Source organism: Pipra filicauda, unplaced genomic scaffold (assembly GCF_003945595.2).
Source record: "Pipra filicauda isolate LSUMZ 115617 unplaced genomic scaffold, ASM394559v2 scaffold113_size4260070_pilon, whole genome shotgun sequence".
Taxonomy (NCBI): domain Eukaryota; kingdom Metazoa; phylum Chordata; class Aves; order Passeriformes; family Pipridae; genus Pipra; species Pipra filicauda.
The window spans coordinates 2,508,834-2,527,746 of NW_024103585.1; the positions used below are offsets into that span (position 1 = coordinate 2,508,834).

Below are 18,913 nucleotides of genomic sequence, written 5' to 3' on the forward strand. Positions count from 1 at the left end.
TATAGCACTCCAGAGTATATAACGTTGCATTCATATAAGGAGGTATAGATTCTCAGTTTACCTCACTTGCAACAGGTGAGGTAAGAACAACTGGCAGGTTTTGAAAACCTTTTATGGTGCGCTCTTCTACTTGTCCAAAATAAAATATTCCACCAGAAGTTCAATGTTTTCCCTGCCTGCTACAGATGACATTTTTTTCACAGCAAGGACATGTTGAATTTGAATAACTTTACCCTGTTGAAGAGTCCATGGTTGTGCAATGGTGGAAGCTTTTCCATAGGTGAGAACAAAGCAAATTTCCACAACCACATCTTTGGTGGTAACCATGATCCAGCCCATCCACGGAATGCTGCTGTTATACTGGTCTTGACATCACCCAAACTAAAACTGACTGGCAGGCTGCAAGATGCCAGACAGTAGGCAGTCAAACCAGGGTTGAACAGAAACCTTCAAAGATGAATATCTGGTTCCACCAGCTGAAATAGTTCCTTTTTGATTTCTGCCTTTAATCATTATCAGATCTGTAGTAACTTTAGGATACTCTTATCATTTTCCTGTGGGGTTTGGGTAATGATTGTAATCAAGTGGTATAATTGTCTCTGACATAGGTTTTAATGAAAGATATTGCCACGCCCATACCAGCAGAAGAGGTGAAGAAAGTGGTTAAAAAATGTCTGGAGAAGGCTGCCTTGATCAATTACACTCGACTTACAGAATATGCCAAAATAGAAGGTTAGTACAGCAATCTACTGCCAAAATGGCTGTAAAAGCCAACAATGCCTATTAACTACATATTCTAAGAGCAACCTTTTCCCTTTCTAGAATAAACCCCTTCCACAGCAAGGGGAAATGTCTCATTAAAATCTCAGCTGGTGAACTGTGGGGCTTTTTCCTATTCATTGCCTTAATATGCCTCCTGGGACCCTGTTTGAATGAAAGACTAGAACTTCCTAATTTAAGTTGCCCTTTGTTCTTACTTTTGAGTTTTTCATAAATCTAAGAGGTTGTTTATGGGTTATTTTTTATTTCTCTAACTATTTCTAGTAATTAAACTGCTGACAGAAAATTCTTTCCTTAGCAGTGTCACTACTATGAAATTTGAAAACTCTGAGTATAGATGCTTTTCTAAAGTATTTATAAGGCACACAGATAGATAAATGTTATTTATTTTTACTGCTGTGTTGTCAGATGTATAATAATAATCTTATTATTAAAACCTTAATTACATCCTGATTGTCTAAATTAATTAATGGGACAAAATATTAGGTTTGAAGGTAATCAGAAGTTTTTCTGGAATTTAGGTATGTTCTAGAAAGTAAATAATGAAATTAAGTAAAAAATGACAAAAAAAAATGACAAGGATACACAGTTTCATTTTACTATTTGTAATCCTTATGTAGAACAAAAAGGAAATCATAATAGTCTTGTCAAGACGCATCTCTTATTCTGTATAAAGCAAAAAAAGCCTGAGATACGCCTGTACAGATATACTCAGGAGTAGAAAACTGTATGCACATCTATATAACTGCTTTTTGGAGATAAAGTTAATTATAGGGAAATATTGAAAGATGAATTCTGTTTTTAAAAAATGCTAATTTTTATGCATTTTTAATAGCATATATTTCTAGCAATACACTAGAAGAAATAATGTTAGCATAGCAGCAAAATGAAGAAGCTTCATCTGTTTAGCAATATTGTAAAGCCAAGATTTTTTTCATTTCTGCTCAAATTCTCTGAAAAATATGAGTTAACCAATCTCACAAGGGATTAACAAAAGACCCATCTCATCACTATGGCAACCAGTATTATATCATGGAAGTAACAACATGAAACCATCTTAGTAACCAGTTTATCATAATTAATTATGATATCATGTTATGTTAAAGAAAAAAGGATGAATAATAAATCTATTCTGGAAAATGAAAAGAAAAAAATAACTGTTTTCATTATTTTTTATCTTTCTGTATTCAGAAAGGGAATTTTTAATGTTCAGTATTTAAGTCACATTGCAAACCTGTTGAAAAAATGGGTATAAAAATAGAAATATTTTTTTCAATATGGCAGAAGCTTGCAAAAGATATATAAACTCACTGACAATAAAATGATTTGGAAAAGTTTTTTGCAGTGGTGTAAATTCATCTTTTCCTAAGATTTTAAACTGTGGGACTTCCACTGAAAGTAGCAAAGTTTGGACTTTAAAGTATGCACACTGTTAGCACTGCAGTAAGATGTAACAGCACACAAAACTGTTGCCCATATTTTGACTTGCAAATTTCTTTTTGGATTTATTGCCTTTTGATTAGAACACAACTAGATTTCTTTAAGTATTTTTACATTCATGTAGTTGTAAACTCAAAGCACAATAGATCATTGCATATATAACAAGAAATAAGTTAAGTACTTTTCTGAGAATAATGTGGAATGCTATTTGAAAGTGAAGGGCTCCAGCATCATAATATCAGAAAATTTAATGCACTGGTTTTCAGTAGTGATGAGACCTGTGTAGGTCCCCTTCTGTACTCTGGTCATTACAAGCATTCTACATTTTTATCCATATAATTGTAATAGCTTTCAGCAATAGATTCCATTCTGCTTCTTTGGGTTTATAGAAGCATTATTGTATCTGTGCACTAAAGTTACATTCTTCTCTTGAAAGTAATTTATGTTAGTGTATGTATTAAATACTTACTCCAAATTGCATACAGAAAGCATATAGTCCTTGTCTTTATAATATTCCCGAATTTCTCAAAATGTGGCTGTCATACATTTTGGAGATTTTTCTCCTTTGAATATTTCTTCAGTGAACAACATAATATCAGTCAGTCAAAATGTAACTGTTACATGATAATATCAGCTATAGACCAATAGTAAGTACCTAAAAAGCAGATGAAAATAAGGTTCTAGTAAAACTAATATTCTCATATTCTTAGTTTCTTGTATTCTTTTACTATTATTTATGTTTCTAACTTCCAAGACAATATGGATGCAAGCTCAGTGTGTGAGCCTGAAATAAGGACTATATAGGACTAGTAAATACACATATACTACTTAAAAACATACACCATTTCTTCTTCACCTGACAAAACTCCTCCCTTGTGTGATGCACTCAAGATTTTAAGAAGATTTTTACCTCCTTATGTGGTATTTTTTCTTCCCTAATTAAATTAAATTAGTTTAATTTCTGTAATGATGTTTTTCTTCTCTTTTTTTTTTCTTTTTTCTATTTAGCAACAGCAGAAAAGGACTCAGGTGATTACTATTTGTGTGCATGTCTGCATGTATTACAGATGTAGTGTGTTGTGTCTGTTGTTTTATTATTTATTATTTTTGTTAATTTCTACAATACCAAGATACTGACCAGAATATTTGTGAACATTAAAATTAATTTTGTTGTAGTATAATCCATGAATTCTTCATTTACACTGATACTTAACTATGCTGTACATATTTATCAGCAATTAAGCTAATTTTCTGGTTTGGAATATGATGCAATTGTAGTTTCTGTGAAAGAGATATACCTAAATGATGGCAGAAAGTTTGTCTGTTAAATTCAAAATCAGTTTGTGTATTTAAAGAAATGTAATTTCATAGTAATCAGCAACAATTGTATCTGTTTCATAAGGGGACTGCTGGATTTATTGATGAAGGTCTTGCTAGGAGAACTAATTTTGTAAAACTGGTTTTGCATTTCTCTGATATGGCTTTGTTCAGTGATATGTGTATTTTTCTAGTTACAGCTGAATCTTGCGAGGATGGTAGTTCTTTGTGTTCCTGATTTTATAGAAGCTAATATGGTGTATATTCTTCAGTAGTAAAAAAAAGGTTTTTCTAGTACTTCTATCCCGATACTTAAAAGTCATCATACAAAGAGCACAGCTAAGTAGTATTTGTGACTAAGTGGTACTGGCTGAATAAAAATATGAGGAATTGTGCCTATATACACTATGAAATAGATGTGCATACTGCTTTTTCTCACCTGACATATGCACATACCCGAAGAAAGATTGATCATGATGCTTTGGGGGGTTTCACAAATAATATCAACCACTGTTATGGGAAGGGGCATTGACCTGGTAGTACTCTCAGGATGAAATAATTTTCCATCTGGAAAGACAGACTGGTGTGATGACTATAAAGATTGCGTGGATGTAGTTCAAAGAGGAGCTCCTTGGCAATGAGGAGCTTGAAAAATAGTAGCAGATTAATAAAACTACTTCTTTTGAAGTCTGTGTTCATAACTAAAGATTCCAAAGATTCCACTAATTTCCAAAACTTTCACTGATTTTTGTTTGAAAGCTTTAAATGCCCTGTAAAGAGAAGAGATCTATTTGGAAATCTTAGAAAAAGAGAGCCGACAATGCACTGGTGGTATGGCTATTTTTACTACAGTCTGTTAGGATGAGTTGATAGGATTGCTCAGGGAATCTACTGACCCCCTCTGATCAATGGGGAGAGGTTCCTTAAGCAGACGATTCAGAGTGTTCGGAGGATCCTTCAACAATTTCTCTGTGAAAGGACCTATCTCACACCATCAAATACAAATATTTGTATTATTACAAACTAAGACAGTTTCCCTTCTAGGTAAGATACCTAAAGCTAGATAGAACAAATAATTCCAGTCGCTATTTTTACACCTGTAGGTATTAAAGAAAATATCTCTTAAAATTGGAAGTTCAGAAATTAATTTGTTGAAATTAATTTGTGGAATGAGAAAAGTAATATTAGGGAGTGTGTCCTTTGACCTTTGCACTCTAAAACCTCATCTCTACACTTTTATATGATGTGTATCACCTCCAGTGCAAATCTTCCTTGTGACACACCCTTATTATTCTTTCTCAGGCTCTTTATGTCAGAAACCTAGACCATTAAGCACAGATGACATAGTTACAGGCACAGAAAAAAAAAAAAAAAAAGGCTACACCTGATTTCAGTCATTTTACATTAGGTTTATCCATGCTTTGAAAGAAACCATTGCCATGTTCTTAAGATAGGATAGCAAAGCTGTCCCTTAAGTGACCTGGCAAATAACTAGATTAGAGAATGGATGAGAGGCTATCACATGTATTGAGTAAACAGAAATTCACTATGTGAGTTAGGTGAAGCCAGAGGTTTTTAGGCTGTGTCTATAATTTAGTTTCTTAATTAAATATGAGTTCTGACTAAAAATGCAACTAAAAATTCATCAGAAACCCAGAAAAAAAATTATAGAAAGGAGTAAATAGACTGTGTTCACCAGAAATTTGTGTACCATTGAACCCATTTCTCTGATGCAAAAGATAAAGTCACTGAAGGGAATCCCAATAAAATTACATTTTAGCCTGGCTAATGGGGCCAAATCCTGCTCTTGTTGGTGTCACTAGCTGGACTCCTACAGATTTCATAATGAACTTGATGTGCAATATGCTTAGCCCTAATACCATATGTTGCATTTTCGTGAAAAATGAGGAAGAACTATTTCTTGATAACTATTATTTACCCTTTGGCTTGTGCAATAGCTACTATATAAAGAATTGCAGGAGTGTCCTTGTTAGGTAATACAGAGGTGAACATGCAAATTCTTTTTGTTGAGAGAATCCTTTCTCAGCAGTGTGGTTGCCAGGTTCCTAGGTCTATTCTCCAAGTGCTCTCATTTTCAGTCTCAATTGAACAAGACTCTGAATGTTTTCCCGAAGACGGTGGTTATGTTCTTAATGGCAGACATGGTGGTATAAGCAGTACTTCCATCAACAATATTTGTTTACAGTCAGGATGACGTTTTATTTAGCACTCCCCTGTCGTTGTACTGTTATGAATATGGAACGGATTTTTTTAACAAAAATTACATTTGCAATGACAGGGTTCAGCATGTCATTCCTTATTACACATACAGCTGAAATTCTCATGGAGTAGCTAATCTGCTACTCAGTATAATTGCCATTATGAGGAGAATACCAGCAAACCTACTATTATAATTTTGAACTGTATCTAAGAACTCTCATATGATGCCCTTGTAGTTTGCAGGAAGGGTTTATAATTTGTCAAGGATATGAATCACATCATCAATATGGGAAGATCTCTGTTTAAGTATAACCCATTTTCATTTCAGCATATGCCACCTTTGAGACTTTACTACCTGAAAGTACTTTTTTGATCATTTTGTGTATGGCATGTTTTCCTGTTTTATTCAGCATTTAACTTTCATTAATTCTTCCTATAGATAATCTTGAACATAACTGGACCTGTTACATTCTGAGGCCAGAGACAAATAGCATTCTTTACATGCATTTTGTATACTTCCAATGAAGAGCCTATAGAAATTTGCATGCCTCCCTCACTTATTTTCTCTCTCCTTCAAAAAAGATGGCCTTCCTTATACAGATTTCTTATTTTTTACTTATATTTTACACACATCCATTAACACACAGAGTATTAAAATACATTGTTTATTCCTTCTCAGAAATTAATGTTTTTCCCCATTTAAATTTATTTTAAATCTGAATAGCTGAGGAGTAATTAACTCTGCTATTGCTTCTGTTATTGTCTGAGAAGTGAATGAAACTTACACATAGATACATTTTTGAGCACAGGGACATTACCTTGCTGTACAGATACAAAAGGACTGGGTTAGGGATTAAAGTGGTAAATGGCTGTAAATTGAACTGTCATTGTCCACCGATTAATTTCTGAGGCAATAGACAGATTGTAAAGATTTGACTTATTAGGTAGTTGTCTTTTAACTCAATATTTTTAAAATACTGTAGTAACTCACTATACTGCACTCCTTCTGCCAAACAGTTTGATTGAAAGGAATGGGAATAAATTCCATTAAAATCAGGGCAGATAGTTACTGTGTAGTGTGCAATTGCTCAAAGACAAATCACAGTTGTCATCCCAATATTTGTTTCTGTCAGACAGACTGCCAAAGGCTGAATAACTATTAACTCCATACAAGAGAAGGTCAGGAGCAACTCAACAGTTTGCTGTTTTTTGAAAGACATCGATCATTAACATACTCATTACATGTAAGTTTCTAAAGGATGTAAATTCCCTCAAGGCTCAGAAGGATCTGTCTGACTTAAAAAGAAGAACACTACAAACATTATTGAAGCTGAGAAGGCAAGTGGAGAGTCATTGTACCTGGAGAGGACTTGATTAAAGCTCTCCATGCATGTTCATTTCACTGAACAAACAAAAGTGAATGAGTTGCACAGTGGCATAGCATCTTCTTGGTCTCTGTTTGTTGTGCAACTAAATGGAAAGAAGGGGATATGGGCAAACATCCCTGATTTCAGTTTTGGAGCAGAAGTCTGTAAAAGAACTGGATTGTTAGGTTCACATCCTGATACTCTTGTAAACATACCTACATCCTCTTTTAACACTAGGGCTGAGTCTGTCTTTGCCACTGTGCTTCCCCTTTTCCAACCCCTGCTTCAGCCACATGAGCATCCTTCCAAGTCCAGTTTGATCTATACGTGTATCAATCACCTTACATTAAAATTAGTTCCCAATTTTTAGCATGCTAGCCTTGTCCTGTGTCCCAAATGCGGAAGGGATAGTTCCATCCTTCATTAGCATTTCATCATCTCCAGTTCCTGCATGCCCTGTGGCGCATTTTTAGACAAGAGTTTCATACTCATGCAACCTAGGCTTTCATCACCTTGTCTCAGATTTTTAGCCTCCAGTTCTTCATTTTTATCATTTTAGGAGTCTTTCTTTTTAAAGTTTGAATTTCACCTTCTTGAACATTGGATTTCTTGAACTGTGCAAAGTCATCCCTATGACATGCCTTGCACAGTACTGGCAGTACTGTTATAGCAGAAATGCTTCATCTAATATATTCAAGGAACACTTGTCTTCTGATGTCTGTATCGTGCTTGTGGCACACAGCTGCTCTGTGAAAAGTTAATTCAACCCAGTCTTCAGAGTCCTGATCATTTCCAGCTGACATATTCCCACTTTGTAGCAAATGTTTTTGCTGTTCATGTGTCAAAATGTATTGCTCTCCTTCTTAAAGCAGTTTAATATGTTTTTCTTTAATTCTTTAACGTATTTTAATGTTTCTCTCTCCCATTCTTTGGAATTATCCAATTCTTGTTACTGCATTTTGACCCTGCTATCTATTACCAGTGTTTTACAACATTATCAGTGCACTCCTAATATTTATTCTAAAGTCATTGGTGAAAATATTAAGGAAGCTTAATCTTCCCTGAAGATTAATCTTCAAGGAATCCCTCAAGAAACTTTTCTTTGCTCTTTCTCAACATGACCTGTTGCCTCTCACTTGAAACATCTTCTTTATCCAACACATAGTTTCTTTTTTAATCCTCATTTTTTTCAGCTTAACTGATACTTTTCCCATGAGGCACAGTATCAAATACTTTAATAGTCAGAATAGATGAGATCTACTGAATTTCTTTTATAAGAAAATATCCTATCAAGAAAAGCTGCTGCACAAGTCTAGTTCAACCTACCTTTGCAAATCTGTTACATTTCATTCTGTTTTCTGTTTATTTTATGCCCTCAATTAGTAATTTTTTTTTAAATTTGTTTCAGTTAATAATTGTATCTCTTTTTCCTTCTCCCTACCTACCAGCATTAGTGTTGTTGTTGTCATTTTTCAGCAGGTCTCTAAAATTTAGACTCTTAAGATTATTCTGGTTTTTAAAAATACTTTTTACTAAGTCTGCACTTTCAAGTGACAGTTTTCTCTTCATCTAGTATATGAGTTATTCAAATCTCTTCATTCATGGAGCCTTGCAGTTTGCCATGTTTCTTATGTCTGAGTTTTATTCCACTGAATCAGAAACTGCTGAGAACACCAGTTCTTTCCCCCTTTGAAGAGAAATTAGAAGTGAGGGAAAGAAAGAAAATACCAACTGCATGTGTCTGTGCTGTCAGAACCAGAATACAAAGAATCAAAAAATGCTTTGAACAGCAATAAAAAAGGAGATTTCTTTTAATCTCTGCCTTTTTTCAGCTGTTTATACCTTTTCAAATTTGTTGTTCCAGTGCTTTTCCATGAGCCGATTCCTCTTCTTGAAAAAAAAAATACAAAAAACCCAAACACAGAGAAAAAAAACCAAAACCTGTGATTGCCCCATAAAGGTAATGCAAGTGAATACTATGATAAATTTTTAAAACCTGAAAATATTGTAGTGTGACCCACTTTATAAAATGATAGGTTGTGGGCTAAGAGATGTAAACTCTAACTTTCTACGAATCTCATAATCGCTCTGTACATAGCTGATAATGATAATTGATTCTAATTTTTTTCTATAGAATTTAAAATGCTATTGAATTTTTAGAAAGCAGTTTTGGACAGACTGGTTTCAACTTCATAATTAAGTTAAATTCTACTATTCATCTAGGGATAAATTTTTATTTTTTAATCAGAAAAATATAGAATGGCCTCCCAGATGTCCCTCTGTACTTTTTCATGCAGAATTAATTCTGTGAGAAGTTGCAAGAAAATCCAGTACAGTCAAATCTAAATTATCTGTGGGTGGATTATCCTAGTTGTGGATTAACTCTTCAGAGTCAGTTAAGGTTTAGTAACATATTAGCTCCAGTTTATTGATATTTGTACTGCTTTTGATACAAGTCTAGAAGCAATCTTGCGATTTTCACATGTGAAAAAGATCAAAGTACTGGGCCCTACTGGAACAGAGTTGGATCTGTAAAGCCCAAATTATGATGCATCTGTATAATCAAATGATATTATTCCTGTTTTACTTTGGGGTGTCCCTGTCATCCTCTCTGCATCAATATGAGCTCACTCTCAGGTTCCTATTTGGAGTGGGCCAGTCAGATTCCTTGGCAAGATTTATGTCCCCCTACGGAATATCTATACAGACAAATTCTTTCAGGAACTCCAAAACTTGCTTAAGCCATGCAGTATATCCTGGAAAGAGTTTGACTGCAGACAGTCATTGCATTATCTGCTCTTCCCTGCATCTAATTCTGGCACATGCATAGAAACAAATTAGTTGATCTTCAGACCCCTCCATTATTAGACATCTTGCACTTTCTCCAGGCTTTATTTAATGCTGGTAGCTTTAATGTTCAGTAGCACAACTCCTGAGTGCTGCCAGCAACCAGAGCAACAGTGCTGATGAAAATTAAAACAAATGCCAGTTGTCTTACACGAAGGATCAAAATGCGAACTGGATGTTCTGTTGCACTTTCACATAAAATGAGCTGGACCTCATTCTAAACTGCAGCATCACCCCAGAAGTCTCCAGCCACATCCACCCCTCTGGATGTGAATGTGAAGGTTTCTGTAAGCCCAACGAGACTGTGAACTTGGGGGTCTCTTAGCATACTTGCATTTTTTCCAATACCCCTGCCATTGGTCTCTGGCCTTGAGACAGGTTGACTCTCCTGAGTGTCTTGTTCTGGATATGCTTGTTTGAAGAAAAGGAGGATGGATGAAATACTAGGCAGGGAAAACCAGTAAGAGATGTATGCTGTGTCAGTGGGGGGAGACTGGCAGGCCATAGACAGGAATGTCATAGCTGCACTGTATTCATAACCAAGGAAAATTGCCTCTTTAATCAGCAGATTCCTGTGCTCAGCAAATGTCAATGAGAAATTAATCACACATGTTTAGCAGCTTACATGCTGGGGAGAAAATGAAAGAGGTGAATTGTGCATTTGTCTTCAAAGATAAACTCTCTTCTGGAAAACAAGCTTAAGTTAGGTTTTAGAGACAGTGTTGTTAGGTTTTAGACATCCTGATTGTCTCAGGAAAGGAGGACTGGTGAGAAGTTCCCAGACCTGTATGACACAGCAGGTGAGACTGGATGATCTGACAGTCCCTTGTGGCCCTAGGCTCAATCAGTCCATGAAGCAGTCACTTTTTCATTTCAGCAGTGGTTTAGTCAGTTAACTTAGCTCATTTGACAATATTTTCTCGGTACCTTTGTGATTCACTGGTAATGCATACTTGAGAAAGCATCATTATTTGCAAAACCTGGTTTGCTTTTTTGTTTCAGCAGAAACCAAAGATGAAAACAGATGATTGATGGCTTTTTCTGTTTATTTTCTAAAAGATGTCAAGCAGGATATTTACTGTCTCGACTCCCACTGCAACTTGTTAGTTTGAGCAGTGTAAACACATCTTAACAACCCTTAGTAATTGTGGGAAGAAAGACATCATGAATATAATGAAAACTGACAGCACTGATTTCTATTCCTATAATTCTTTTATGCTTACAAAGCCAAGCACAGAATTTTTTTTTCAGGTATTTTGGAGGTTCTAAAACTTCCAGATAAGAATTTATTGCTACTCATATTTCGTATATATTACTTGCTTAGTAAAAAAAAAAAAAAAAAAGTGAGTATTTAATTTTTTTCAAATTACTTCATAGCCCCTTGTTTATATACCCATGTAAATGGTGGTTATCCATAAAACATACTGCCTAGAATTTGAAAGTGAAAACTCTTTAGTTACAGAGAAAAATGACTAGCTGATGTGGTAACTTAGAAATGGAAAAGGAAGCTTCAGATGAAGCTTAAGTGAAATGTAGGGAAGTATATAGCATCCAGAAGAAATTGTCTGAAGTGATTTATTCTGTGAATAAGTAAATGACAACAAAATTAGAGAGATTTGTCCAAGGATGGAGAGTGAGTGCAATTCTCTGCCACCTTTTCTTATGAACAAATTTCATAGGAAAATCATGATTTTTAAAATATTGCGAAAAGCTGTATGAAACATCAAGAGTAATTTGTTTGTTTTTAGCAAGCAATAAATTGTTTCAGAGTAAGCTAGTAAATAGTAAATAGCATGGTGAGTTTTATGAAAAGTGAAACTGGAATTCGAATGTTTCCCACATTTTTAGTCATTCCTCCATGAAACATCATTCAGAAACTTACCATACTCACCTCAAAGGAATATTTACAATTTTCTTACTCTCTTTCCTCCTAAACATGCTAATTCTGTTGAAGAAACTAATCCTGAACATTAGTCCCTTAATGACTGAAAATTACAGTTTCTATTTTAAATAATTTATCATGACTGATTTATTCTTATGGCAGCATCATGCCTGATCATAAGTAGGTCTTCTCCTTCCTAAGTATTCCCATTTAGGGAACACTGTATTCCCATATTGCCTGTGTGGGAACACTTCTGATCCCGTCTTTCATCATTCATTTTATTAGGCTTATGATGCCTTTCAGACAAACACACCAAAAAAACCAGACTCTCCATTCATTTCCATTTCTGATCAAAATTCTTCACTTCAGCACATATGATCAGAACTGAGTTTCATTAGTGCCCTGCTCAATTGAATTGGTACTTGCCTGAGACAATGTTTCTCTTCATCACGATCTCATCAGAGTGGTGGTGCGGGATAATCTCACAGTTAGCTAGTAAATCTTTTTTCTCCTGCTCTCCGTAGTGAGGAAGGAGAATGCAAAAATGTAACATGAGATTCAATATAATTATTATAATTACTTCCTTAATAATTTAGAGGAGCCCTTCTAGGATATAATTTTTGAATAGTTTACAGCTTATTTAGTTTCATTAGGAATGAATGCCATTGCGAATGCGATTATTTTGTTTACTTGGTTAGTAGTAAGGTAATGAAAATCAGGGTGAATTCGAAATAAAATTAGTCGTTTATGCGTGTTTATGTATGAATAGTACTTGCTGTGTGTTCGGGGCAGAGAGGACATTGACCACTAGAGGAAACAGTAGTTTCAGTCCAGGATAAGTGTAGAAACCACGGGTTTAGTTTGAATCCAATAGTAGTCTGTATACTATAACCTTAATAATAGGGACTAGACCAATCCTTCCTAATCTCACTTGATTCAATATAGTTGTTATTATATTCGTAAAATTGTTCTATAGTATAAAAATTGCAAATTCAATACAGTACAGTGTTGATAACAGTGATCTTGGCATTATGAATGTAATTTTGTGTCCTGGTCTACATTTTGGGCTTGGCCCATGTTCCTACAATAAGTCTTTCTTGAGTTAGATAGTGGTTTTGGAAAACATATTATTTCAATGTGTCTGGTTATATGGTTATTTTAATAAGATTCGAAAAAATTCTTCTTAGTTGCTTCAATAAATAGTTTGCCTGCTTTGTTTTTTCCTGAAAACAATGTGGGTTTTAATTTACCGTGAAGTAGATATTTACTGGACATTCTAATCCAATGTTTCTTCAAAGATTGCATCAAAGCTGTATATTTTATCACTGTACTATGCATCAGTGTGTTAGTGCTGAAGAACTGGACAAGATCACCTGCCTTTAAAATGTCTGGAAAGTTGCTTTGACCTGCCAGAAGTGTTAACTGTTAAAAACATTTATTGCATGCAGATTGATATTCTTACTGAGACCAGGGAGATTATGTAAATTGTTTAATTAATCTGCTAATGTTCTATGTCATGATGAATGCGAAGTTGGACAGAAATTTCAGCAGAATTTTCTATATATGAAGATGTGTATTCATGTAAGTTGCTACCATATGATCCATGAACTTGCACAAAAAATGAGAAAATAGGATTCCTGAGACCCTCACTGACATTTTATTATCAGCTTCATAAGTCGTCTGCAAAGCTGATTAATGTGACCATACTTTATGTATGATTATATTGTACATCATTTCCATCCATCCCATAGTTTATTTTTAGCAAAACAAGCATTGTTAAGCAAACAAGCTTCGATAGCTAATGCTAAAGTTACTCGTAACAATGCAAATTATGTAATTGGACAAATTACTTTTACTGATTAAACTGTGATTGTAAAAAATTTCAGTTGGACTCTTCCTTTATCTTCCATGACTCTTTCTGAGATCTAGTCCTATGATTATTTTTTTTAATTGAAAACTAATCAGTGTTTAATTTCCTTGTATGAATTTTAGTTACAGTTGTTTTACCTTTGATGTTTCCTTTCTTTTTGAAGTCTACTGTGTAGAATGAGTGACCCTCATGTCTTTTGGGACTTTTGCATTTATGCTTCTTTTATGTGGAGTTTTTATTTGGTTTGTGTCAATTATGTTATAACATCCTTATTTTATAATGCTACTTTTCATTATGGTACTGAAAAGAATGCATATTTATTCATTGCTGAACAGCAAGTAGAAAATTAGTTATTTCAATAATTAATTATTAGAAATTAGTTGTATGAATTATTGTGGTTTGCACTTTTCCTATTTTTAAAATATGCCTAAAATGGAACATCTTATTTAGATGAAACATTTGGAATTTTTGACTGCTGCAAAACACGTGAATCTTGCTGATGACAGTAATGAGTCATCTGGTAAGAATGAGATGGTACTGACAATAACAAAAAAGGTCTCTACTGTGTGCTGTCTTTGTATATATGACTTTAGAAAGAAAAAGGACTTCCTTATTGCAGAAGTTGAGCATCACTGATGCACCTCTTATTTCTCATATATTAAATAGATAATGTTTACAGTGATCAGTGATGCTTTTGTGAGTTAAGTATTTTCTCTTTCTTGTGATCTGGACACTCTGTTTATGTGTATTAAATGATTATCCTTAACGTTTGAAATTGCTTATAGTTCAGAGAATTGTCACTTTGCACCATTCCTATTAGTTTCTGACATAATTTTCTCTTACTGTAAATCATATTTGTAACTAAAGCAATTTCAATTTGCATTTTATATTCATATAGAGACCATGAACCAAGCAACACCTGCTAGAAAACTGGAAGAGGTTCTTCACCTTGCAGAACTCTGTATCGAAGTATTGCAGCAAAATGAAGAGCATCATTCAGAGGTGAGGCTGTAGCTGCATTTGCTGTAGAGGATGGTTTGTTCCTAGATTTTTTTCTCCCCTGATGTGAAGCAAGTGTGTCAAGAAACATTTTAGCTTTACTTTCTGACATATGTTTAAGGCAGTTCACATTTACAGAGGAATAAGAGACTTGAAGCTTATGAAAAGTGAAGTGAAATAAAACTCTACTTGAATTCGCTTGAATGAACTGTAGGTTTAGAAATGAAAATTAAAGAGCATAAAAAAGAGAAAGCATCTTTGTGCTGGAGGTGGTGAAATGGTTTGGAAAATATTCGTAGCCTTATACAGTTTTCCTTCCAACTTTTCACCTCTCATTCAAAATAGAAAGAAAATGTAACTGAATGCTTGTTTTCATCATGCTGTACAGATCTAGATTATAGATCTAAAAATAATGATAGTTATGGTAATTGCATTCACATTACTCTTCTGTTTATTGGAAAAGTATGCTTTCAAACTTGTGCTCTTTAAAATGGCATTGTAGGGTAGAAGAAATAAAATAGAACAATTTTATGTTTCTTACTCTCTTGTCTTTTGCTTCATGATGCAGAAACCACAATATTTGGAATTATGACACCTTTTATATCAAGGAATTACAAAAATAAACTTGGCCAGAAACACATAATTTTATATGTTATAGACATTTAATTAATAAATACAGTTTTCTAAGGTTCAGGAAGTTGTTTTTAAAATGTTCTCAAAAACTCAATATTTTTTTAAAATATGCAAAGGAATAAACATTATTTAGAATATATAGTTATAAAATATGATCATTCAAAACATCTGGCTTTATATCACACTGTGGAATCTAGTTTTTAGCTTACATCTGTCATGTGTGAACTTGTTATAGATGTTTTATTTTACACTGAAGAAACAGCTGTTTTGATGATTTGAAATTAATTCCCTGGAGGTCCTGTTCTACACTACCATTGCCACTGTGTTACACCGTAATGACTACTTAATAAAATGTATATATTGTTGTCTTTGTCTTTTGAGGACCTGCATTACTTTAAGAATAATAGACTTCTGTGGAAAAGAATACAAAAAAACCCCAGGATCAAATCACACCTGCATGATTAAACATCTCTGTTCAAAAATTCATTTCTTTGCTACTTATTTGCAGTCAGAGATGTGGTGTTTTTCAGAAGAGTAAATATATTGCATGTGTCTTCAGGAAAATCTATTCAGCAAAAGTTTTCAATCTCATCTAAGATAGCTTGAAAAGAATAAAGATCATTTTAAGACTATTTCCGACTTCATTCATGTAATAAATGTTCAATTTTACTAAAATTTATAGAGCATACGGAATGTCAGTGTTAAAATATATCTGTGAAAAAGATCACAAAATTATACATTCCCTACTCAAAACTGAATTTTAAGTGTGGTGACTTCACATCATAATGTTAAGGAAATGTTCAGTGATGGTAGAGTTGATGAATCTCTAAAATAGTATATCACACTTTTAATACTAGATTTTTTTTCTTTTTTTTAATTCATAACATTTACAAATTTCGGGGATTCCCAAAGGGAGGAGAGGTATGTGATTCCTGATGAACTAAGCATTATTTTTCACTGCTTTTATCATGGAACTGTGTCTTGAACCTGTAGCATAAACTGTTTTGATGATTTCTGATGTTGTATAGCCACATTTGTCTGTCTTCTAAAATCTAAGAACTTCATTCTTGTTTTGATCCAATCAATGATTTTGTTCTCCTAGAATGTGTGTCACCAATCGCGAGTTGCTTTTAGCCTGTTTACATATTATCCGTAACGACTGTGCTGTAACATTTTTTCTCTGTTCTTCTTCCTTGCTGCCTAAGTAATGATGGGTAGTTCTTGAGAGAATCAGAAAAATTTCTATCTGAGTTCAAAGTGTCATTTGCAAAGGTGAAGCAAATGGAGAGAAAGTGTGCTCATTTTCTAGTTTTGGTTTTACTTTGCTTTGAAAAGTTAGCAATGTTTTCTTTTTCTGAAAGGAGTTCTGCATGCCTGGAAGGGTCACCTGCCAAAGCCCGTACACAATTTTTTTTGCATTCAGTTATTTTCTAGGGTCTATTGCTTTAATGAACTCCCATTTATACAGGATTTATTAATAAGAAACTTCTTCCAGTTTGATGAAAAAGGCTCCATTTCAAACTCCTGCCAAAGTTTTTGAAGCCTCATCTGTCCTCACTATGGTCCAGTCCTCATCCTTCAATACTGACACTGCAAACACACAAAGTACTTTTCAGTAATAGCAGAGGATGTTTAGCATTTCTTTAAAAATTCATCTTGCCAATTCATCATTTCTCCATTTTCCCGATGTCAGAAACCACTACAGGCAGTCATCAGAAAGTCCAGGATGCAAAAGCGTACTTGTAGATCACTTTACAGAAGTTGTCTTTTATTTGATGACTTTCAGACCTGAGTACATAATTCTACATTACCTAGGACTTACATTTCAGAAATGCAAGTGAGAATTTCTGTGACTTTATTTGATGTTGTGGGGACTCAGCACTTGTAGATCAAGCTACATATGTTCCATGGTGGCAACTCAAAAATATTCAAAATTAGATATTCAAAATGAGTGGCATAAGTTTGAAAGCAATGACATTCTCCTGTCTGCTGTGTGTAGGCATTTCTCACTCTCAGACATTTTTGTAAACTCTGAGCAAAACACTCTCAGCAGTATTTGATATTCATCCTATATCATGAACTCACTTCACCTTCATCTTTAACTCCAGGATCGTACAGGTCCCCCTGACCCAACGCTCAGCTTCAATAGTGACCTTTAAAAGCCTAGGTTTATGTGACAGTGAAAAGGTACAATCGTTACATGTCTTTGATGTGGAGCTGGCTTTACTTACTGACACTATTTTTCACAGATTTCTTCTCTTCTTTAAAGTTAGGATTATCTAAGAATATAATTTTTTTCCCAGAGAAAACTGTGTATTCCAATATGTTCAGTTACTGAAAATGAATATAAACGTTAGTGAACTTCTCAAGATGTACTTATAGCATTTGCAGAAAGAAAACTGGATGCCTTTCTTAGAGAAGCCAACATCTTTAAGGCAAAAATAGGAACTAAAAAGCATGCTGTAGCTGTTAAAAAATTTTTCAGACTTCAGGGAGTAAAATTTTACACTAAAACCATCCCTTCTGATTACTAAATGAATGCAAAAGTATTCATAAAAATTTATTTACAAATTAATTCATTTGATTACTACCAGCTTTAGAATTGAATGAAAACAAAAGAAGCATATACAATAATTCTTTCAAGGATAAGCCTTCATGCTTTTATTTGCTCTCTGGCAAATTATTTGCTCTCTGGTATTTATACTCCTTTTTTTGTTTTTTTGGTGTTATATTTTTGTTCTGATGATATCACCTTTCCCAGCATAACCTGTTTGATTTCCTACATTTTTGATGCAAGGTTTTATAAAATATTTTCACATTTTTCACTTTGCCCATTCTTCCTCTCCAAATGAGATAGGACATGACATGACATACTCAGATATATTTTTTCGAAGAAAAAACACTTTTCATTCCTTTGACTCGTGTTTAGTAAATCTATTTTGTCATGTTTGCAGGCATTTGCTTGGTGGCCAGAATTGTTGGCTGAGCATGCAGAGAAGTTTTTGTCTTTGTACTCTGTTGATATGGATTCAGCACTTGAGGCACAGCCGCAGGACTCCTGGGACAGCTTCCCACTTTTCCAGCTGCTGAATAATGCCCTCAGAAATGACAGTAAGTTCTACATTTTTTTACATATTCTATGTATTATATTTTTTTATGTGCTCTCACTTTAGAAATGTGTTTCTAAATAATATAATGGTCAAAATAAAAGTGACAGTGTCTATCTTTATGATACATATCCTGGTGCGCCATTTCTTGGAAGTTTCTTTCTATTCTTGCAGCATTTCAGTCCTTGTTCTGGCAATCCCTTAACCATTTAGTATTCACAAATTACACAGTTTTGAATCAATTATGTCCAAGTAGTGTAAGATGCATTGATAGTTTGTGTTTAATCTATACTGCTTAAAAAAAGTTGTAGTCTTAAAAAAAGTTTCCTTCTAAGCCTCCATGTAAACTACGTCCAGATTCATTATGTCTATAAAGGTATTGTAGGCTTAGCATGAATGGAGTAAGATATACACAACAAATGTTCCATTTGGATCCTTTCTTGAATCAACT

General features: G+C 34.1%; 1 protein-coding gene across 9 annotated transcripts in view; it reads left to right on the forward strand.

The window, feature by feature from the left end:
• The window catches only part of CADPS2 (calcium dependent secretion activator 2), a 292,803-nt gene that overhangs the window by 217,526 nt on the left and 56,364 nt on the right, over nt 1-18,913 (forward strand). For 5 of the 9 annotated variants that reach the window (XM_027720819.2, XM_027720827.2, XM_027720821.2 and 2 more), the window contains 5 exons: nt 609-732; nt 3,229-3,249; nt 14,622-14,725; nt 16,268-16,276; nt 18,310-18,466. In XM_027720819.2, coding sequence (XP_027576620.1) covers nt 609-732; nt 3,229-3,249; nt 14,622-14,725; nt 16,268-16,276; nt 18,310-18,466 — 415 coding nt within the window. The remainder of the gene's footprint in view (nt 1-608; nt 733-3,228; nt 3,250-14,621; nt 14,726-16,267; nt 16,277-18,309; nt 18,467-18,913) is intronic. The other 4 variants (XM_027720823.2, XM_027720833.2, XM_027720825.2 and 1 more) reach the window with 1 other exon arrangement.